Below are 22,695 nucleotides of genomic sequence, written 5' to 3' on the forward strand. Positions count from 1 at the left end.
TGTATTCAGTGGGTTTCCAAAACGCCGAGGAGAAGGGACTCTTGACCCCGTGTGCTTGTTGCACTGCCTGGCATGCTGTCCCACTGCACCTGCGTCATGCGATCCGTGCTCCCCTAGTGACACAGGCAGAGCCTGGAAGCGGGGGTGGGTTTCTTCCCACGCTGAGGACATCAGTCAGGGCTGGTGGGCAGCACGGGTATCCAGCTGCCCTGGGGCCCTCCTGCGTGGGAGGAGGATGTGGGTCCCTAAGCAGACATGACTGTCCTGACAAGGTGATGCCTGGTAAAGACGGGGTCGTGGTGAGGCTTCTGCCACCAGAGGCTGGAGGACTCGCCTATGGGGCTCAGGGGGCACAGCCCTGTCCCGCCTTGTCCTGATTGCCAACTCCAGCAATCAATGTTGTGTTTCAGGCGGTGGGGGGCAGCTTCAGGAAAAAGCCCCTTCCTTGCTGGAGACTGCTTTCCACCAACGTGGAAAGGGCTGTATTTACTGAGTCCTCTTAGAATGTCTATGGCCTACATTTTGACTTGCTAGTTTCCTTTTTTCTTAATTTTTTATTGAAGGATAATTGCTTTACAGAATTTTGCCATTTTCTGTCAAACCTCAACTTGAATCAGCCTTAGGTACACATATAACCCCTCCTTTTTGAAACTCCCTCTCATCTCCCTCCCACCCCACCCCTCTAGGTTGATAGAGAGCCCCTGTTTGAGTTTCTTGAGCCACACAGCAAATTGCTAGTTTCTTTATACAATAAAATTTCAGGGGACTTCCCTGGTGGTCCAGTGGTTAGGAATCTGCCTTCCAATGCAGGGGATGTGGCTTCAGTCCCTGGTCAGGGACGTAAGATCCCACAAGCGACGGAGCAGCTAAGCCCTCGCAGCAGCAAAAGATCCTGTGTGCCACAACTGGGACTCAATGCAGGTGAAAATACACAATTACAATAAAGTTAGAAAATTCAACTATTAAAAGGTGTATCTGACAGGGAGCCCTGGAGGATGACCCACTGGAGAAGACTGCCAGCCCCGGGCGGCTCCACCTGGGGGCTGGGATCCACTGGGACGTGTAGGGCTTGGTTTCCCCACACTGGCCACAGGACTGGAAAAGGTCAGTTTTCATTCCAATCCTAAAGAAAGGCAATGCCAAGGAATGCTCAAACTACCATACAATTGTACTCATCTCACACGCTAGTAAAGTAATGCTTAAAATTCTCCAAGCCAGGCTTCAACAGTATGTGAACCATGAACTTCCACATGTTCAAGCTGGATTTAGAAAAGGCAGAGGAACCAGAGATCAAATTTGCAATATCCGCTGAATCATCAAAAAACAGTTCCAGAAAAACATCTGCTTTATTGACTATGCCAAAGCCTTTGACTGTGTGGATCACAACAAACTGTGGAAAATTCTTCAAGAGATGGGAATACCAGACCACCTTACTTGTCTCCTGAGAAATCTGTATGCAGGTCAAGAAGCAACAGTTAGAACCAGACCTGGAACAACGGACTGGTTCCAAATCGGGAAAGGAGTACATCAAGGCTGTATATTGTCACCCTGCTTATTTAACTTACATGCAGAGTACATCATGTGAAATGCTGGGCTGGATGAAACACAAGCTGGAACCAAGATTGCCAGGAGAAATATCAATAACCTCAGATATGCACATGACACCACACTTATGGCAGAAAGTGAAGATCTAAAGAGCCTCTTGATGAAAGAGGAGAGTGGAAAAAGCTGGCTTAAAACTCAACATTCAGAAAACTAAGATCATGGCATTCAGTCCCATCACTTCATGGCAAATAGGTGGGGAAACAATGGGAACAGTGACAGACTTTATTTTCTTGGGCTCCCAAATCACTTCAGATGGTGACTGCAGCCATGAAATTAAAAGATGCTTGCTCCTTGGAAGAAAAGCTATGACCAACGTAGACAGCATATTAAAAAACATTACTTTGCCAACAAAGGTCCATCTAGTCAGAGCTATGGTTTTTCCAGTAGTCATGTATGAATGTGAGAGTTGGACTGTAAAGAAAGCTGAGCGCTGAAGAATTGATGCTTTTGAACTGGGTGGTGTTGGAGAAGACTTGAGATTGCAAGGAGATCTAACCAGTCCATCCTAAAGGAAATCAATCTTGAATTTTCATTGAAAGGACTGATGCTGAAGCTGAAACTCCAATAATTCTCCAATACTTTGGCCACCTGATGGGAAGGGCTGACTTACTGGAAAAGACCCTGATGCTGGGAAAGACTGAAGGCGGGAGGACAAGGGAATGTGGATGGCATCACCGACTGAATGGACATGAGTTTGAGCAAACTCCGGGAGTAGGTGATGGACAGGGAGGCCTGGCATGCTGCAGTCCACTGGGTTGCAAAGAATCCAAAACGACTGAGCGATTGAACTGAACTGCACACACTAGGGTCTTTCCCACCAGCCTTGTCCCCCAAGCTCTGGACCCAGCTGTCCCCACCTACCTCTCCAGCCCCAGGCCTGCCCCCTGTGGACCCCTTTGGTGTGGCAAGTGCTTGGTCCTCCCACTCCGGCAGGCAGAGTGCTGGTGGCCACCATCTCTGCTTGTGGTGGGGGCAGGGAGGGGGCGGGGTGGGGGGGCAGGTTCCCAGGGCTCAGGCTCTGCCTGAAGACTCTGCACTAACTCTGAGCCTCATGCACACACACACACACACACATACACTCACACACACACAGGCACATCCACATGACAACCGCCCACACACACGCATCCAGGGCTCAGGCTCTGCCTGCAGGCTCTGCACCAGACCCGAGCCTCACACACACACACACACACACACACACACACACACACACTCACACATCAGGTGCTCAGCCTGTGCCCTCAAGCCTCTGCACTAACCCTGAACCTCTCACACACGCACACACACACATGCATCCACGTGACCCTCACTCATACACACACACACACACACACACACACACACAAACAGAGGCGCATCCATGTTAATTTTAGTGCCAGAATACTGTGCCTGCAGGAGAGGCGGCCCCTTAAAACCTCCTTGATGTGATCTCACTTGTAAACAAAGTTTTCACCCAAAGTGTCTTGAAATATTTTTAATAGACTTGATCAGGCTGCTGCAGGGTCTGTGGTAGGCTCCTCCCAGACACTGCTGACAGCACACTGGCAGTGCTTTAAGGCACGTGATCGTGATGAGAGTCACACAGCTTGACAGGGTTACATTCACAAAACCAGCATTCACAATTTTCACCACTCATAATGTAAAATACATTCCCATTCCAGTTTCAATGAAATTCCTCCATTAAATCTCTTTAACAATAGAAATCAATAGTTCATTGAGCACTGCACTAAAATTATTTTCAAGAAAATGTAGAAGTGAGAGAATGACTCCTAAATTTGTGTACTTTAGTCTATATCACAAAGTTGGCCAAAGTTCAGTATTAAATAAATAAGAATCTTCCTAATAAAAAATTTTACAAGTTTTCCTAAGGAAATACATTCATAAGACTTTGTTTACATTCTGTTTTACAATGACAAGAACAGCTCAGATTCTCATTTATGAAATGTGTCCACATTACTACGGCTTATAACGCTGTGTCACAGACCAAACACAGTCTCTCTGGCTGGATGTCTCGCTGGAACCTCGGACACTGCTCAGCCTGTGCAGGTTGACAACAGGCAGTGCCTGCTGCCCACGGCACAGCTGGCCCAGGGGAGGTCGGTCACACAGAAGTTTAGTTAGTCTACAGTGTCAAGTGGGTGTCTCAGCCTCTGGCCCTGCAGTGAGGAATCAGATCTGGGTCCGGTGGTCCAGGAGAGTTGTTAAGGCAGCTGGAGATGCTGAATGGCTGGGCTATGGCACCTGGACCAGCCCGCCTGCTCCGGACGAACCACCCCTGCAGGAGTGGATGGAGAATGTGCCTTCCGCCAGGCCTATGGGACAGATGATGGCTGGCTCTTATGCTCAGAGTGGGTCAAAGTGGCTGTGAATGTGAGAACAAGCATTGCAAACCACGTCACTCCTGTCCTGGTGACAGCTGAGCGAGCAACTTGAGTGGTGAGCAGACCTGTGCATCAGCCTACGGTCCATCTCTGGGTGACAAGGGCCACAGCCACCCTCCCTGCCGCTCCCCGTTTCCCTCAACAGCGCAGTGTAGACTTTCCACCAGGGCCACTGGGGCCCTGTGAATTGCCATGGTCGGGGGGAGGGGGGTGCAAGGACGCACAGAAGATATGGTCACAGCACAGCGGACAATTCCCTGAGCAGGGCTGAGCTGCTTCACAGAAGCTTCCGGGAGCCCCTGACCCTCTGCTCCTTGACTGCCTCGCAAACCCTCCTGAGGAGCAGGTGAGGACTGAGGGCTCTGTCCAAGGCCACATCCCTGAGCCCCTGACAGTGGGGTGGGCGTGGGGTGGGGGTCCAATCCCCCTCATCCCCTGTCTGTGGTGAGCAGACCTGGGGTCTCCAAGGACCAGCTGTGACTCTAAAGAGGACTGCTTGCTGACAGATGCCCACACACCTGCTGGGACTGTATGGGCGTGCCCACTGGGTCACTGCAACCCCTAACCCAGCCCGGGCCATCGTCCAGCATCAGGTGGGCCAACTCAGGCCACAGACCAGGGGCTTGGGGACGTTTGGGGCCTGGTGCACAGAGGCCCCCATTCTGAGGCTGGATCTGTGCAGGGTGAGCAAGCATCAGGCTCTGGGAATCTCAACACAAAAAGGACGAGCAAACAAAAGATGCTTCTGCAGCCGTGCCTACGGTCCCTAAGGTGACAGGTGGTTCAAAGACCTGGTGAGTGGTCACATCCCACCCTGGGGTCAGGGCTCCCCCGACCCTGGGGCTGACAGTCCAGGGGGCTTTGGGAGAGGCCAGCCTGGGTGGGTATCACAGTGGGCAAGTCTCATCTGGTTTGGGTCTGTTTCCCCAACAGAGCCGATAAGAATGGACACAGGTGGCAGGAACTGAAGAACAAACTGTCCCTGAGTCAGGGGTGACCATGGAAACGGCAATACACAAATGCCGGCTCAGCTCAAATCCAGGACAGGTGAATAGAGGGCCCGCAACGGAGCCTCCCAGACGATGGGGAAGGCCCACTTCCCACCCACAGCGGCCTCTCCAAAGGAACCCCAGGGAATGCCTCGGCTCCCGTCTTGCAGCTCATTTGGTCCCGAAGAGTTCAGCTCCTGTGCATCCCAGCACCTAACCGGATCGGTGAGTGTCCGGGGCTACTCCAGGTCACCAGAAGATACCTTGGGAGTTGAGGCCACGACCCCAAGAAAATATGGCCATGCGAGCAGACCCCCGGATGGGCAGCTGTGGCCGGGGTGGAGACCATGCATGGGGGCGGGCAGTGACGGTGGCTCGGCTGGGAGGGGCAGGTGGAGACCCCTAAGAGGCGAGGTCGTGAGGGTCGAGGTCATCCCCTGGGGCGAGGTAATGGGTGCAGATCCTAGGGTGATGGGGGCAGAGCCCCCCGGGGGGCGCAACCGTGGCAGAGTGGAGCCCCCCGGGGGCGCAACCGTGGCGGAGTGGAGCCCCCCGGGGGCGCGGCCGTGGCGGAGTGGAACCCCCCGGGGGCGCGGCCGTGGCGGAGTGGAGCCCCCCGGGAGTCGCGGCCGTGGCGGAGTGGAGAACTCCGGGGGCGCGGCTGTGATGGGGGCAGAGACACCCAGGGGCGCGGCCGTGGCGGAGTGGAGCCCCTCGTGAGGCGCGGCCGAGGCGGAGTGGAGCCCCTCGTGAGGCGCGGCCGAGGCGGAGTGGAGCCCCCCAGGGGCGACGTCAAGCCTGCAGACCTCGGTGGGGGGTGGGGGGCGGCAGTCACAGAGGCGTCTCCTCCTGCTCCAGAGAGTGGGGCGGCGCGTGGCACGACGGCGGCAGCGACGCCAGCTTGAGCAGCGCCGGGCGGCGGCGCGCGCGAGGCCGCTGGAACGAGCGCCGGCTGTGTACGCGGCGCGCCGCCGCCGACCGCGCGTGCGCGCCCAGCAGCCCGCGGCGCTCCGGCCCCGCCCCCTGCGCGGGCCCCGCCGCGGGATCGGGCTCGAGCGGTGCCGCGGGCCCGGGGCTTCGCGGGGTGGGCGGGGCCTGCGCGGGGCTGGGCGGGGCCGGGCTTGGGGCGCGCGCGCGCGGGGGCTTCTCGACAGCGGGCGGGGACGAGCGTCCGGTCAGCGGAGCGTCGGAGCCGGTGTCACCTGCGGGAGGAGCCGGCGTAAGCGCGGGGCGGCGCGGCGCCCTCCGCCTAGGCAGGAAGCCGGGGTCACGTCCCAGGCCCAAGTCCGGTGCGAGGCCCTGAGGCGAAGCCGCGGGAAGAAGACGGGCGCCAGCTCTTGCGGTCTCGCGGGCGCCTGCGGGCCTCGGGGACCCCTCCCTGCCCCGCCCACTGCACTGCCCTCCGAGTGAGGGTGTCTGCCGAACCCGCTTCCTGCGGGCTTTCCGGGGCCGCGGGCCTTGAGGGAGAAAAGCTCGTGCCCTTCGGTGCCAAGGTCGCTGAGCCGGCGCTCTCCTAACCGACAGCCCGGAACAGGCGACCCTCATACAACGGGACCCTCACACCTCACAGCCTCACACAGCGGGACCCTCACACCCTCACACAGCAGGGACCCTCACACCTCACAGCCTCACACAGCGGGACCCTCACACCCTCACACAGCAGGGACCCTCACACCTCACAGCCTAACTCAGCGGGACCCTCACGCAGCGGGACCCTCACACCTTCACACAGCAGGGACCCTCACTCAGCGGGACCCTCACACAGCAGGGACCCTCACACAGCGGGGAAACTCACACAGCAGGGACCCTCACTCAGCGACACCCTCACACAGCGGGGACCCTCACACAGCTGGACCCTCACACTCTCACTCAGTGGGGACCCTCCCACAGCGGGGACCCTGGCACCCTCACCCAGCGGGGCCCTCACACAGCGGGACCCTCATTCAGCGGACCCTCACTCCGCGGGACCCTCACACCCTCACTCAGCGGGGGCCCTCAGCGGGGACCCTCTCACAGCGGGACCCTCATTCAGCGGGACCCTCACACCCTCACTCAGCGGGGACCCTCACACAGCGGGGACCCTCACACCCTCACACAGCGGGACTCTCATTCAGCGGACCCTCACTCCGCGGGACCCTCACTCAGCGGAACCCTCACACAGCGGGGACCCTCACACAGCGCAGACCCTCACACCCTCACTCAACGGGACCCGCCCCTCCCCCCGCACGCGGGAGAAGCAGGAAGTCAGATGCGCCTGAAGAAAGAAGCGCGGCTGGAAGAGAGGCTGAGGCTGGTGAGAGCAGAGTGAGGCGGAGGCGGCAGCTGAGATAGAGAGCGACGCGCTGGGCTGAGGCAGCGCCGAGAGGAGCGGGGGACTGAGCGGGGGCCGACGGGCCAGTTACATGTGTGTGGACTCGGGCGGGGCGGCATGCGGCTGCTCCTCGGGGCCGTCGGCCAGCAGGAACGAGTCCACGGACTTGCCGCTGAGGCGGAAGGGCGCCAGGCGGTGGAAGTTGCCGGGGGAGTGGGGGATCTGCAGGCGGGCCCTCTGGGAGGGCACCACCGCCTCCCCGGGACACAGCCAGGGCGGCACCCCAGAGAGGATGCCGGGGCTCTCCTCCGGGGAAAACGCGGGGTTGTCAATTCCTAGGAGAGAGGGCGGCGGTCGTCAGCTTCCCTCGCTCACCGGAAGGGCAGAGAGGGAGGCAGCGGCCCTGGGTCAGACAGCAGCTCGTCCTCGGCCACACGGAAGGTCACCTGGAAGGTCTCGGGCCTCTGGGGTTCCGGCCCTGCGCCGGCTCTCGCTCGCCTCTCAGAGCGGAAGCCTCCGCCTGTGCCCGCACTTGCGCGGCCGCGTGAACCGCGCTCCACCGCCTGGGCCTCCCGCCAGGGATCACCTGTGGGTAGTGGAGGGCCGTCCCCCTCACCTGAGGGGGAGTCTGTCGCTGTGTCCTGCGCGATGTTTGCCAGGAACTCGATCCCCCCACTCATCTCAGCATCATAGTTGGGGGCTTCCTCAGTGTCTGAGAGTTCCAAATCTGGTGACAGGGAAGGGACAGTGTAAGGGGACAGGCTGGAGGCGCAGATGACCTCATCTGAGCCCTTGACCAACTGCCCCAGACCGCTCACGGCGGTGTCCTCATGTCTGCCGCCCCCACTTAGCAGCCTCTAGGCAGCTCAGTAGACCGTGGTGCCCACCTGGCCACACCAGCATGGGGTTGGGCAGAGAGGACCACACTCTGTCTTCTTGAGGGGGGGCGGGTCACAGAGGAAGAGGTTGGGAAGCCCAGGTCGCAGCCCTGCCCCTAGAGTGGCTGCAGCCTGTGAGGAGGGCCCTGGTGCCGAGGGGGCGGGTTTCCTGGAAGGACAGTCATCTGCACCCGGCTGCCCTCAGGCGCCCCTCAGCTCCTGCTGACCAACGTCCAGCCATGGCCCAGCCTACCTTTCTCCTTGATGGTGAAGTCCTGCAGGGAGCTCACCATTGGCAGTTTCCCATTGGGAATGCTGCTGTTTCTCTGAGGAGCAGAAGGAAACCGCTCACAGCTCTGGGTCCCGCCTGATCCGCCTGTCAACCCCAGGGAGGCCTCTGCCCTGTGGCCGGGGTGCCCCCTCAGTGGGGCCTGCCCGAGTGTGCCCTCTCACCCGCTTCTGGGCGCGCTCCCTCTTGAGCAGCTTAGCAGCCTTCTTGTGGGGGTTGATCCCCAGCTTGGCCGACTTGAAGGACTCCAGGCGCTTCCGCATGGTCCTGTGGAAGATCTCGGTGTCCTGCTTCTCGTCCTCATCCGCGGTCAGCCCGTGCCGGCTGTAGAGATGTTTGTACTGTGGGGGTTGACGGGGGGTGGGCGGGGTGGTTAGGGTTAGCTGGTCGTGTCCACAGGGCCTGGGCTGCCTCCGGATGCGGGCCTGAACCCCCACCTTCCCAGGAGCAACCTGCACTAAGTAGGGATGTGCTTTGCCCTGGGGCAGGATGGATGGGGCGCCAGCTCTGGCAAGGGTGCACCCACCTCCTGCCGGGGCTTGTACAGGTACTGCTGCAGCGTGTGGTGGGTGATCATGTCCTCTGCATCCCGGATGCTCTGCCGCCGCTGCTCCAGGGACTGCATGTCCAGGCGCACGGCGCTAACGTTCTCCCTCCTGCAGGGGCCTCGGTGAGCAAGTGGGCATGACCACCTGCCCTCCCACCTGCACCCCTGGGGCCTGGGTCGTCCCGGTAAGACCTTCTCCGCCTCTTGTTTAAGACTGACCCCACAGTGCGCCTGCCCTTCCAAAGCCCGAGCAGTGATGCCCAGAACCGCCCTGCACTAGCAGGGCAGAGGCTGGAGGCCTGGAATCGGGGACCAGTGCCCCTGTCTCTGGTGGTGGGGGAGGGGGCGCTCCTTAAGCGGGCTGCTGGACCCTGGCTCACTGCCTCACTCCAGCCAGCCGACCGACACGACAGGTGATAGACGCCATCAGCTCTGGCCCTGTTTCCCATTTGGGCAGCCCCAAAAGGCCCACTGGCCATGCCTGTGGCAGGCCACAGGGAGCCTGGGGAGAGCTTGGCCCACAGCAGCCCTGGGGACCTACAGGAGGTAGGAGACGGAGGCCTCCACAGTGGAGGGGCGTGGGGTGCTGAAGTCCACATTGACCATGTTGTCCGTGCTGGGGGAACGGATGAAGGCCAGGGACCCACGGCGCTCTCCCTGCAGGAGGAGGTGGCCTTGTCAGTCAATGGCCTGGCCCCAGGGAGCCATGCCCCGGGGTGCTGTGCACTGACCCCGAGGCACCTGGGAGAGCCAAGACCCCAGAAACCACGGTGGAGGCCCCGCTGGGAGCTGGGAGGCTCACAGAGGCTTGTGCAAAGGACCTGGTGCCTCGGGGAGCGTGGGGAAACCCCACGGGATGGGGGAAGAGGCCCTGTCCCCACGGGGGCTCCAAACCAGCTGCCCTAGTTTTCCCCAGAAGAGAAACCCCAGCCTCCAGAGTCAGACGAAAACCAGGCAGAACAGAGTCCACAGGCATGGAGGTCACACTGCCGAGTGAGGTGCCCTAGAGCAGCTGGCCCTCTGGGGAGAGGTTGGAGCTGGGAAGGGCAGCTGGGTGGGGGCCAACCTGCTATGGCAGAGCTGGTGCTGTGGGCGTTGCTCACAGGCACAACCGCAGTGCAGAGGAGCCCACAGGCCTGCGTCATAGGCACCACGGTGGCAGGCAGCGAGGGGAAGGGAGGCTGGTGCCCTGCTGGGAGCCTGTCACCAGTGGGGACTGGGGGCCAGAGAGGGTCCCCAGGAGAGGATGCAGCCAGCAGGGGTCACCACCCACCTTCCCAGCCCCAGGGAGGCAGCGAGGCCTCAAAGGCTCGCGGTCAGAGGGGCCGGGATTCCTGCTCTGAACTTCCTCAGCTGGTCGGAGGTGCAGAAGACAGGCCTTCCGCTCATGGCCTTGCCCTGGCTGGAGCCTGGAGCTTGTGTTCACTGGGGTCTGTGACCTCACACCCAGCACCGCAGAGCTGGAGCTGTGGTGAACCCCACTTTCAGGGTGCCTGAGGGCCCGTGAGCTCAGGTGAACCGCGGCTGAGGCAGCGAGAAGACCGTGTGTCGCCCACCAGCTGCCCCTACCTCAGCCCAAGCCTCAGTGTGCAGACCCAGCACTGTCCACATGCGGGTCTGTCTCGCCTCTTGCCCTCCTCTCCCCACACTCCTACAAAAGAGCAGACAAGACGGCTAGTACCTCGGCTACGTAGCTGATGGCATCCTTCAAGTTGAGCTCGTGGAAAACGTTCAGAATCCGATCTCGAGACTTCTGAGCCGACCTTCTCATGAGGATTTTGCTGAGGAATTTCCTATCAAAATTGGACCACCTGCGAGGACGGGTGGGTCAAACCAACAGTGGTCAGCACTTGGCGGGGTCTGGGTGAAGCCCCGGGATGGAACCCTGGGAACATCCAGACTTGCGATGGACACAGCGTGTAGCCACTGGACGGGACACTCAGTTTCCATTTACTGTGACAGCCACACAGGCGAGCTTTGAAGTGAAAGAGATGACCCTCCATGTGCCGCTGAACGCTGCCTCACAGCCCTGTGGCCGCTCTACCTTCCTGTCCGACGGCAGAGTCATGGTGCGTGCGTGAAAGTGGACTTAACCTTCTCCTGTAATGCGGTCATGCAGATTTCCTCTAACTGCATAACCCTCTAGGAAGATGGGGGGAGGAGGGGGATTCCAGAAGGAGGAGGGGATTTAAAAGGGGGAAGGGGGTCCCAGGAGGAGAAGTAGGAGGATTCTAGGAGAAGGGGCTTAAGGGGCTTCAGGGGCAGGAAGGCGGAAGGGGGGGGTCCCAGGAGGAGAAGCAGAAGTATTCTAGGAGAAGGGGCTTGGGGGGCCTCCAGGGGCAGGAGGGGAGAAGCAGGGACCTGAACAAGGTGGTGAGTGGCTCTGGGTCCTCCGAGGGCAGTATTCTGAGGTCACTGGGGCTCAGTGGGGAAGGGTCACGGTGATGCCAGAGAGTCACTCTATAGCTTGTGGGTCCTACAGTCGCTGGTTAAAGAAGAAGGGGACTAACAACTGAAATGAACGTGCCTCTGAATTTTCCTGTTTCAGTTTGTCAGGGGCCACTGCAGCCACTCACTTATCTCTCAGATAATTGTGTCCGATTTGCCCTGATATGTCCTCGATGGCCGAGAGGATGTGGTCAAAAGCCTTTGGGAGGAGAGGCAAGTGGGTCAGCGTCACCTGGACGGCCCCTTCCTCCTCCTCCCTCCTCCCTTGGCCCGTCCCCCTACCCGGCCGTGCAGCTTCTCGTTGAGCTTGGGATCTCGCTGTTCACTTCTCTTCACCTTCAGCCACTGCACCAGGGGCTTGATGGTCAGGCCCTGGAAGATAGGCACCCTGACCCTGAGGCTGGGCCAGGCCTCACCCCAGACCCACACCCCACTGTGGCCCACTGATCCTGAGCCCACCTACCCCAGTGGGGCAGAAGGGGCCACCCCTTGGCCAGGACCCAGGTCATCTGTGCCCACCTCCCGGCAGAGGAGGCCCTGCCACCTGCAGGTCACTGGACATCCTTGGACACCCCTGGCCAGCTCCTTAGAGTATCCAAGAGCCAGGCAAAGCAGGGCCCTTTCTTTCCTGGTCAATGAAACATTAACTGGGGCTTTGTTAACCAGCAACAGCCAAGGAAGGAGGTTTCTAGGCCAAATCGTGCAGCACCCCTTGTGGGGCCACATGAAAACCTACTAAACTGCACCTAGTTACTAAAATTATCAACCCAGTTAGGCCTGGCGCCTGGGAGGGTGAGGCCCCTCCACCACCCGTACCTGGAAGATGACGGTGAAGAAGATGACGATGATGGTGGTGCTGACAAACAGGTTCTTCTCCTTGACCTTGTTCTCGTCCAGGAGGACCACCAGGGCGTAAGCCACAGCTCCTCGGAGGCCACCATAGGACATGACCACCTGGTCTATGATCTCCAGCTGCACCATCCGGTACCGATTCAGAATCCAGGTCTGCAGGATGACCCCTGTGGGGTGCAGCGTGCACTCAGCAGTTGGGGGGAGATGCAGCCCCTCTGTCCCTGCCAGCACCCCTTGCAGCCGCAGTGGGGGAGGAGTCACACTGGGAAACTGCCTCCTCCCACGAGCAAGCAAGCGAGCTAGAGAGCGGGACCAGGAGCACCACTGTAGCCCCGCCCACAGGTCCCTAGTCCTCTTTGGAGCTCTCTGGGCCCCTGCCTGCCTCTGCACCCCCAAGCTGTGCTCCAGCCGCTCTGGAAATTCCCAAGTCTCAGTGTGACCACACATGACTGCCCAGCAGCTCCAGGACAAGATGCCACCCAACCGCAGGGCCTCTGTTTCCCTGAGCCCTCAGTCCAGTGACTACAGGCAGAGCAGGTGGGGATCACCCAACTGCCTTCTCCCCTCCCCAGCCCTGGGTCAGCACTGCACACCAGGGACCAGTGACCAGGGCTAGGTGGGGCCCCAGGGGCTCCTGCCTCTCAAGTGCCATAGTGACTGATGGTGTCCCCAAGTGACCACATCCAAAGTAAGTCAGTGGGAAGCCACATGGGTTCCCCTGGCTTCTGGAACCTTCCACATGTACCTCAAGGTCGTCTTATTTCAGTAATGAGGCTATAAGGCTGTGAGAAGGCCTGTCCCTTCACTGAGGGTGACCAATGTCCTGGCCAGCCTTAGGTTCCCCAAGGTCTCTTGAACCTGTCATTCACTGTGCTATAGGGCTGGTGGCCAGGGGCCAATGTGTGTCCCTGGTTCTTCAGACTCCCTGCGGCCAATCCCTGCTGTTGGCTGACTATGTCCCCTCACCCCTCTGTCATCCTGCACCATCCCCTCAGCCCTCCTCATCCACATCACTCTCCATCATCCCCTCATCCCCATCATCCTCCATCCTCATCCCCGTCACCCTCCATTGTCCGCTCATCCCCATCATTCTCCATCATCCTCTCATCCCCCTCATCCCCATCACCCCCCTCATCCCCATCATCCTCCATTGTCCTCATCCCCCCTCATCCCCATCACCCCCCATCCCCATCATCCCCCTCATCCCCATCATCCTCTATCATCCCCTCATCCCCGTCATCCCCCATCGTCCCCACTGCCCCCTCATCCCCCTCATCCCCATCATCCCCACTACCTCTATCATCCTCCATTGTCCTCTCATTCCCCTTTATCCCCATCATCCCCACCACCCCATCATCCTCCATCATCCCCTCATTCCCTCTCATCCCCTCATCCCCCATAGTCCCCACCACCCCATCACCCTCCATCCTCCCCTTGTTCCCCCTCATCCCCCCTCATCCTCCTCATCCCCATCACCCTCCATCATCCCCTTGTTCCCCCTCATCCCCCTTATCCCCCCATCCCCATCATCCCCCTCATCCCCATCATCCTCCATTGTCCCCTCATCCCCCTCATCCCCATCATCCCCTCATCCCCATCCCCCTCATCATCCCCACCACCCCCATCATCCTCCATTGTCCCCTCATCTGCCCGTCATCATCATCCCCCCATAATTCCACATTGTCCTTGTGTCACCCCCCATGCTCCCCACACCCTCACCTATGGCCCTGTACACGGAGATGAAGAGCAGTGTCAGGAGCACGAAGGCTGTGTTCCACTTCCAGATGAGAGGGTCCACAGCCGAGATGCCCAGGAACATGAAAATGATGGTCTCGGCCCCGCTGGCCAGCATCTTCATGGTGTAGCGCACTGTGGTGGCTGACTGTTCCGAGATGTTGGCCTTTACGTACTTCTGGCAGCAGATGCCACAGAAGGTGATGCTGGCACACAGGACAGCCCACCATGAGGGCTCAGGCCAGGGCTCAGCTCCCACCAGACCCCGTGGGGCTCAAGCCTGTCTCCTGGAAGGCAGCACCTTGGAGCCTCTGCATCCTGGGCAAGCATCCCCCGCTACTCATCAGCACTCTTTGTGAGCACAGGGCTCCTTCTGGGGGCTTGGTGCCCTGGGCTGGCTACCCTGACACTGTCTGTGGGCTTCTGGGGGCCTGGGTCCCACACTGGAGGAGAGGGGGCTGCCTTGGTTTCTGGCCACACACTGAGGAGGCAGCTCTGAGGGTCAGAGCCCTGGGAACGGCTGCATGGGGACAGAGCAGGCGCTGCAGCCCCTGGGCAGCTCTGTGAGACGCCAACTCCTTAATTAAAAGACTAAATAGATCAAATTCTTCTCCCCCATAGCGAGTTCCCGCCCCGCCCGAAGTGCCAGGCCTCCCCTGGGCGGGTCCGCCGGGCGCGCGGGGGCTGGTGAGTGAGCCACCAGCAAGGGGGCACTCACGCCAGGATGGCCGACAGGGACAGCATCTCGGACGTGAGGTAGGACAGGTAGGAGAGGACAAACACGAAGCCGGGCTCGATGATGCGCACGCGCTTGGTGAAGCGTGTCACCAGGGAGAGCAGGAAGGCAAACACGATACCCACCAACGTGCCCCCCAGGCTCACCACGAAGAAGGACACTGCAAGGACAAGGAGTGCCACTGGCCTCTGAGCGGCCCTCTGTGGCCGCGGCGTGGGCGAGCTGGCCTGACTGACCGTTCCCCATTGAGGTCCCGGGTGACCCCAGAGGCACTAGCAGCTCGGCAAACAAGAGGCTGATTCTCTAGGCGGACAGAGGCTCTGGCCTCCACAGGGAGGGGAGAGCACTGCATCAAGGGAGGCCTGGCTGCCCCGCCGCGGGGGCAGCGCTGAGACCAGCAGCATTGGTGGGGGGTTGACAGCAAGGACCAGGCTCTGGGCTCCCAGGAATGCTATCTGTCTGTAACTGTTCCTGCCCAGAGGGATGCCCAGGACCCCGGATACAGGATCCCCATCCTCCCGTAGGTCTGTGGGGAAAATGATCCTCGCCGCCCAGGGTGGCTGGGGCCTGGAAAACCACATTAGTGGGACCTGCCGGGGAGGGAGGGGGCCTGTCACCAAGATTTTGAAATGGAAGAATGTTTCCCTGCACAGGCTGTGGGTTCCAGCCTGGCACAGATGCTGCCCTGAGGGGTCCATGCTCCGGAGAAGACACTGGCCCTGGCTTCCCGCTGGAACACGACCTGCCAGCCACACACCTATTCCTTTCACGCAGTCCACACCGGTCACCTTGTCACCACCCAATGTCACAAAAGATTCAAACACATTGTACAGGACCTGCGGGGACAGAGACAGACAGGACATCGTCAGCCTGCGGTCAGCACTGACTCCTCCCCGTCTTGGGCACCAGGCCTGTCGAGACTTGATTCTCGGGCCCCAGGCCTTGTGAGACTTGGGCCGCGTGAGGAGAACTTGGCAGCAATCTGAAGGGAAAGTGAAAACCACCGGGGGAAACTCATCTGGGGCAGTAGTGTGGGGTCTGGGGTGGAAGGACAGTCTGGGAAGAACAAGAACCCTCAGAGAAAACCTGGCCTTCCCACCCGTGGTGAAGCAGGGTGGCCACAAAGCTGGCCTACTGTAGTGATCCTTAGTTCATTTCCTAAGACACACCCAGAGTTTCATTTGCAGTGACTTTGCCGTTACGTGGCCCCTGTCTATGGGGAGGCACCCCTGGCATCTTTGCCTGTTGACGTTTAAACCTCATCCTGCTATGACGTGATAAATGCCTAACACCGCATCCGAGGCTGCGGGGCTGTGTGTGTGGGAGGTGCCTGCTGTGCTCTGAGTGAAGCTCCTGAAGGATGCGCTGGCTCCATGTCCAGGGGAGGGGCCTGGGGGTGACCCGGGCCGGGGGGCTGTGGGGCCCTTGGGAAGAAATGTTTCTGTGTCCCCAGGTCTGTGCTCTCCAGTGGGGAGAAGGCCCTCACGGGGCAGATCGCAAAGCTGTGTTTATGGAAGGAAACCTGGTGGTGTTGCTGCACGGAGACTGTGTGGGAGGGATGGGCGCAGCTGTGAAGGTCGGGGGAGCAGAGCACAGCGCCCTGCTTCTGCTTCCTCCTTCGTAAGGAGGATGAGCCTCACAGGAGCCAGGGAGGAGCTTCCTGGCTTGGGCAGAATTTCACACATTTACGGGACATGGAGGCTAAAGGGCTTTTAGAGCAAAGAGGAGACTGGATGTCCACTACGTCTGCGAACCTGCAGGGCTGAGGAGACCCCAGGCGGGTGCTCAGACACACCACTGACCAGCCCTAGGGAGGCGACGGCTCCATGCTGCCCCCGGGACTGCAATTCCCCAGAGCCCATGGCTGGCATGGGGAGGACGGCCTCTGATATCCGGACAGGCCGCTCTTCTCTCCAGGCTACCCAGAGCCGACATGGACCCCCAGCCCTCAGGCCACGGACACACTGGGCCTGGCTGAGCTCTCCTCTTTAATCCCTACCACACCGTGATCACCCACGACTCCATGGTCAAGGGCGGGGACCCAGCCTGCATCTGAAGCTGGGATGCCAGCAGTGAGGCCCTGGAGCAGGACTGGGAGGTGCCTCCTGCTGGGCACTCACCACGGTGACGGCGTCATTGAGCAGGGACTCCCCGAAGACGATGATGAACAGCACCTCGTTGACGTGCACCTCCTCAAACACGGCCAGCACGGCCACTGGGTCCACGGCAGCAATCAGGCTGCCGAACAGGAGGAAGTCCAGTAGCCCAATGTTCAGGTCTCCTGGAGGACGAGTGGGCCATTGAGGGGAGCCCTCCTCCCTGGAGGGCCAATCCTCCCTGCACCGGCCCTGCCAGGAAGGCCCCAGGGACGGGACTGTGGGCTCACGGCTGCCAGACTGCGTGTTCTGGGACCCTCCCCCACTGCGGCCTCACCCACCCACAGGGCCTCTTGGTGGCCTGGGGTTTCTGGGTGCTGGGTTGCTGTGCCCAGATGCCCCCAGGACAGTCGCTGCCTGGCCCACCTGTGGCCACCCAGGCTGACCCTTCCTTGGCGGTGTGCCCCAGCCTTGGGGCAGACTTCAGAGCCTGGAGCTGGGCCGACGGTCAGCAGAGACCATCCCTGTCTGCCGGCTGCAGGGCCGGGCTCCAGGTATCCCCTGGGCACTGCCCTGCTCCATGACCTTGGCTGACACCCAGCCGTGACCACTCCATCCCAAGGATGGAGCACAGGCCTCAGACGGCTGTGGCCCCTCAGGGAGCCAAACCCCAGAATGTTCCCTTGGGCCTGGGGGCAGAAGTGGCCTTAGACTGTCCCAACTACCTGAGGGCACCGCTGGGAATGGCACTCTAACGTCACCTGCCTGGCCCCTGCGGCCCACGTGTTGGGGAGAACTGGCCGGGTGTGTTTGGCGCCACGCCAGCCTTGGGGGGCTTCCAGGGCTGGGCTTGGGGTTGGTGCTGAATGGCTGTGGGGACTTGAGGACGCCCGCACTGCCCAGGGGTGAGGACAAAGTCCTAGGTGACTCCTGCAGATGGGGTGCCTTAGCCCTGTTTCTCAATGTGTCTTTGACACTGTGATTTCAAGGGAGGTCCTGAGCCCCACTGGGGGGTTGGGGGTGCGTGCTCTTCTGTCAGAGGGCCTGTCCCTTGTCTGGTTCAGCTGATGGAAGTGTTTGAGGCCGAAGCTGAGCCGAGACTGCTGCCCAGGGAGGTGGAAGCACCCCCACCTCCCTCGTCACCCCCAACACTGGGAGCTCAGCCCGCGGAGTCCAGAGGCACATGGGAACCAGGCTGAGCTCAGGGCCGTGCCATCCAGCACGTATGTGCAGCCTCGGTGAGCAGGGCCCCACCTGCTCGTTTCCCGGGTGGATAATGACCAACTCCCAGGTGGGTGGGGTGCACCTCAGAGGTACACCAGGGCTGAGGTTAGTAACCAACTGGCAGGAAACACGGCCAGGGGGAAGAGCCGCAGACACAGATCCCATGTGATGGAGGAGAGGCTGGCCTGCCTTCTCCCCGCCGGATTGAGTAGAAACGACACCCAACCTTCGGCACGGGGGCAGGTTTACCTGGGCTCCACGGGCGTGGGGCTCAGGTGTCGCCTTCTGCCAGAGGCTGCATCCTCCTTCCCTGGGATCTGAGGCTGGACCCGACCTCCCTGCCAAGGGGGAGGGACAGCAGCCGGCTCGTTCCCACCGCCCCACCCACCAGCCAACCTGGTCGGACCAGACTTCATTCCCAAGCAGGACACATGTCTCGGCCTGAGGACGGGCGTGGACTGGCTGTTGGTGAATTAAAACCCAGGAGGGTTAAGTGGCCACTGGTGACATCTCTGGATGAGCTCCACACTCACTCTCCTTTTAGGTCTGTGTTCTTTGTCTTGTGCTTTCTTAGACGCAGCTGCTGGGAGCCTGCCCCAGCTGGGACCCTCCAGGAGCCCCCCACCCCCCGGGGGTGGCAGTGCCCACTCACCCATCAGGCCACTGAGGAAGACGCCATAGAGCGACAGCCCAGTGGTGGCCGCGTTCCACACAGTGCCGATGACCGCATACAGCAGGATGGTGCCCAGGTTGCCAAAGAAGAGCCGGTTGGGCATGAAGTAGCCGGCGTCCAGCACAATGGGCGGCAGCAGGTAGAAGAAGAACACCGTGGGCGTGAGGGAGAAGGAGGCGATGTGGTCGGCCGCCAGGACGATGCCGCCCAGCACAAGGCCCAGCACGATGAGCAGGGCACTCTCAGGGACCACACTGGTGACCTTGTGGGACAGGTGGAAGCCTGTGGGGGGAGCAGAAGTCAGGGGGCCAGCCTGGCTCCACAGAGAGGACCTGAGCTCGGGAAACAAGGCCCCCCACCTGGGGCTGTGGCCACCTCCCTCCTGCCCCTGCTTGTGTGGCTGGGAGGCCCTGCCAGCCCACCCGGCCCTGGGACACCCTCCTCAGAGGTCTCCCTGCCTCCTGCTCAGAAAACAGCCCCCTTCCGCAGGGAGTCCCATGCCAGAGTTAGGCTGGAGGGGCTGCATGACTGCTTTTCAGAGGCCAGGTGAGCAGAGCGCGGGCTCCCACGCCCCAGGCCCCACAAACCCCCTCTGACCTCACCCCCCTGCTGTATCTGGTGCCCTGGACCCCCACCCTGCCTGAAGCCCTGCTGTGTCTTCATGGGAGCGCCCCCATGCAGGACATCCCCCCTGCCCCCCAGGAAGACAGCCTATAAGGCCAGGCGCTCCAGGGTGCCCCAGCCGCAATCACCCCCACCACAACAGTCACGTGCTTGGGGACAGCAGGACCCCAAAGGTCCCCCCACCAACAGTCAGGCCCCTCGGTCCCCTCGCCCGTCAGCCCTGCCAGGACCTCAAGGGAGGTCACACTACTGGGGCCACTTCTCCTTTGTTTTATTTTAAGACTCCAAGGAAAATGTGGCAAGAATCCTATGTTAAGTCTGATTTCAAAATAGTTGGAATATTGACAGAAGAGATGGGTGTTTGAGATAGTTCTCTTTTTCACTCATGTTCAGATCATAAACTCCTTCAAAATTCGACTTTAATTGAAAAAAGAAGGGAAAACCACTAGACCATTCAGGTATGACCGAAATCAAATCCCTTATGATTATACAGTGGAAGTGAGAAATAGATTCAGGAGATTGGATCTGATAGAGTGCCTGAAGAACTATGGACGGAGGTTTGTAACATTATACAGGAGACAGTGATCAAAACCATCCCCAAGAAAAAGAAATGCAAAAAGGCAAAATGGTTGTCTGAGGAGGCCTTACAAATATCTCAGAAAAGAAGAGAAGTGAAAGGCAAGGAGAAAAGGAAAGATACACCCATCTGAACACAGAGTTCCAAAGAATAGCAAGGAGAGATAAGAAAGCCTTCCTCAGTGATCAGTGCAAACAAATAGAGGAAAACAATAGAATGCGAAAGACTAGAGATCCCTTCAAGAAAATTAGAGATACCACGGGAACATTTCATGCAAAGATGGGCACAATAAAGGACAGAAATGGTATGGACCTAACAGAAGCAGAAGATATTGAGAAGAGGTGGCAAGAATACACAGAAGAACTGTACAAAAAATATCTTAATGACCTAGATAACCACAATGGTGTGAGCACTCACCTAGAGCCAGATATCCTGGAATGTGAAGTCAAGTGGCCATCACTATAAACAAAGCTAGTGAAGGTGATGGAATTCCAGCTGAGCTATTTCAAATCCTAAAAGATGATGCTATGAAAGTGCTGTACTCAATATGCCAGCAAATTTGGAAAACTCAGCAGTGGCCACAGCACTGAAAAAGTTCAGTTTTCATTCCAGTCCCAAAGAAAGACAATGCCAAAGACTGTTCCAACTACCACACAATTGCACTCATTTCACATGCTAGCAAAGTAATGCTCAAAATTCTCCAAGCTAGGCTTCAACAGTATATGAACAGAAAACTTCCAGATGTACCCGCTGAATTTAGAAAAGGCAGAGGAACCAGAGATCAAATTGTCAACATCCATCATAGAAAAAGCAAGAGAATTCCAGAAAACCGTCTACTTCAGCTTCATTGATTACACCAGAGCCTTTGATTGTGTGGATCACAACAAACTAGTGTGGATCACAGCAAACAAAAATTCTTAAAGAGATGGGAATACCAGACCACCTTACCTACCTCTTGCAGGACCTGTATACACATCAAGAAGCAACAGTTAGAAGCAGCCACATGGAACAACAGACTGGTTCAAAATTGGGAAAGGAGTACATGGAGGCTGTATATTGTCACCCTGCTTATTTAAAGTATATGCAGAGTACATCATTCAAAATGCTAGGCTGGATGAATCACAAGCTGGAATCAAGATTGCTGGGAGGAATATCAATCACCTCAGATATGCAGATGAAACCACCCTCATGGAAGAAAGTGAAGAACTAAAGAGCCACTTGCTGAGGGTGAATGAAATGAGGTGAATGAGGACAGTGAAAAAGCTGGCTTAAAACCCAACATTTGAAAAACTAAATCATAGCATCTGGTCCCATCACTTCATGGCAAATAGATGGGGAAACAATGGAAACAAGGACAAACTTTATTTTCTTGGGCTCCAAAATTACTGAGGTTGGTGATTGTAGCCATGAAATTAAAGGATGCTTGCTTCTTGGAAGGAAAGCTATGACAAACCTAGGCAGTGTATGAAATAGCAAAGAGATTACTTTGCCTACAATGGTCCATATAGTCAAAGCTATGGTTTTTCCAGTAGTCATGTATGGATGTGAGAGTTAGACTATAAAGAAAGCGGAGCACCGAAGAATTGATCCTTTTGAACTTTGGTGTTGGAGAAGACTCTTGAGAGTCCCTTGGACAGAACGGAGATTAAACCAGTCAACCCTAAAGGAAATCAAGCCTAAATATTCATTGGAAGGACTGATGCTGAAGCTAAAACTCCAATACTTTGGCCAGCTTATGAGAAGAGCTGACTCATTGGAAAAGACTCTGATGCTGGGAAAGATTGAAGGCAGGAGGAGAAGGGGACAACAGAGGATGAGATGGTTGGATGACATCACTGATTCAATGGACATGAGTTTGAGTAAACCCCAGGAGGTGGTGATGGACAGGGAGGCCTGGTGTGCTACAGTCCACGGGGTGGTAAAGAGTCGGACACGACTTTGTGACTGAAAAACTAAGTTCTGTTTATTAAGAAGTCTTCTTTTGTATTCTGAGGATTGTCTCTTGAGATGCGAGGACCCAAGGGCAGCGGGGTCGGGGGAGACAGAGCACAGGGTGTGACCCACGAGGGTATGGCCAGCAAACTGAGCCTGGCTTATGCGCCCCAGCCACCTAGGACCTGGGTTCTGGTCCAGGAGCCCCACACCCTGTCCTCAGCCTGTCTCCTCACTGGCGACCTGAGAACATTTAGGGGCTAGACACTGGCTCTCGGAAAGTCTGCCTGTCTTCCCCAGGACAGTCCTCCCCAGGTCGGGCTGAGGTGCAGTGGGGCAGGCGTGGGCCCTGCTCTGTGGCCCAGGGAGCCTCAAGTCTCAGCCAGTGGAGCAGAATGGGCCCTGAGGCCCTAAGAACCCACTGGGGGCCCCTTAGGAGCCCGCAGGCCTCCTGGGATCTGGCACCGTGGCAGCAGCGGGTCATCTGGATGTCAGGACAAGGTCCCGCTTCTTCCTCTGATGGTTTTCACAGGGGTCCAGTGAGGGCAGCCACCCAGGAAGCCAGTGGTGGGGTCCCACCTTCACGGATGATCTCAGAGGCCAGGAGGCTGGTGCCTCATCGTTTCCACGGGAAACAGTTCCCAACCCACAGAGGGGCGCCGGCTGCATGGCCCGAGGTGCCCACACAGGAGGCTGCCTGTGAGCTCAGGGTGGGGGGCCGGAGTGGGGGCCGCGCTTCCTGGAAACCCTCTGGCCCCGCCCTGCTCGTCAGCGGGAGGCCTGAGCTTGTCCTCCCTGA

General features: G+C 58.6%; 1 protein-coding gene across 2 annotated transcripts in view; it reads right to left on the minus strand.

Annotated features, from left to right (window-relative positions):
- Positions 1-3,064: 3,064 nt before the first annotated feature.
- Positions 3,065-22,695, minus strand: part of SLC9A3 (solute carrier family 9 member A3) — a 38,671-nt gene continuing 19,040 nt past the window's right edge. The window contains exons 2-17 of one of the 2 annotated variants that reach the window (XM_043489059.1): positions 18,743-19,045; positions 16,891-17,051; positions 15,528-15,606; positions 14,753-14,930; positions 14,020-14,240; positions 12,265-12,467; positions 11,731-11,820; positions 11,577-11,647; positions 10,682-10,811; positions 9,542-9,657; positions 8,980-9,109; positions 8,618-8,794; positions 8,418-8,490; positions 7,903-8,013; positions 7,378-7,621; positions 3,065-6,177 (exon numbers count right to left, since the gene is read on the minus strand). In XM_043489059.1, coding sequence (XP_043344994.1) covers positions 6,174-6,177; positions 7,378-7,621; positions 7,903-8,013; positions 8,418-8,490; positions 8,618-8,794; positions 8,980-9,109; positions 9,542-9,657; positions 10,682-10,811; positions 11,577-11,647; positions 11,731-11,820; positions 12,265-12,467; positions 14,020-14,240; positions 14,753-14,930; positions 15,528-15,606; positions 16,891-17,051; positions 18,743-19,045 — 2,291 coding nt within the window. In that variant the 3' untranslated portion in view covers positions 3,065-6,173. Of the gene's footprint in view, positions 6,178-7,373; positions 7,622-7,902; positions 8,014-8,417; positions 8,491-8,617; positions 8,795-8,979; positions 9,110-9,541; positions 9,658-10,681; positions 10,812-11,576; positions 11,648-11,730; positions 11,821-12,264; positions 12,468-14,019; positions 14,241-14,752; positions 14,931-15,527; positions 15,607-16,890; positions 17,052-18,742; positions 19,046-22,695 lie in introns of those variants that run through there. The other variant, XM_043489060.1, reaches the window with a different exon arrangement.

The sequence above is a fragment of the Cervus canadensis genome, chromosome 16 (assembly GCF_019320065.1).
Source record: "Cervus canadensis isolate Bull #8, Minnesota chromosome 16, ASM1932006v1, whole genome shotgun sequence".
NCBI classification, from domain to species: domain Eukaryota; kingdom Metazoa; phylum Chordata; class Mammalia; order Artiodactyla; family Cervidae; genus Cervus; species Cervus canadensis.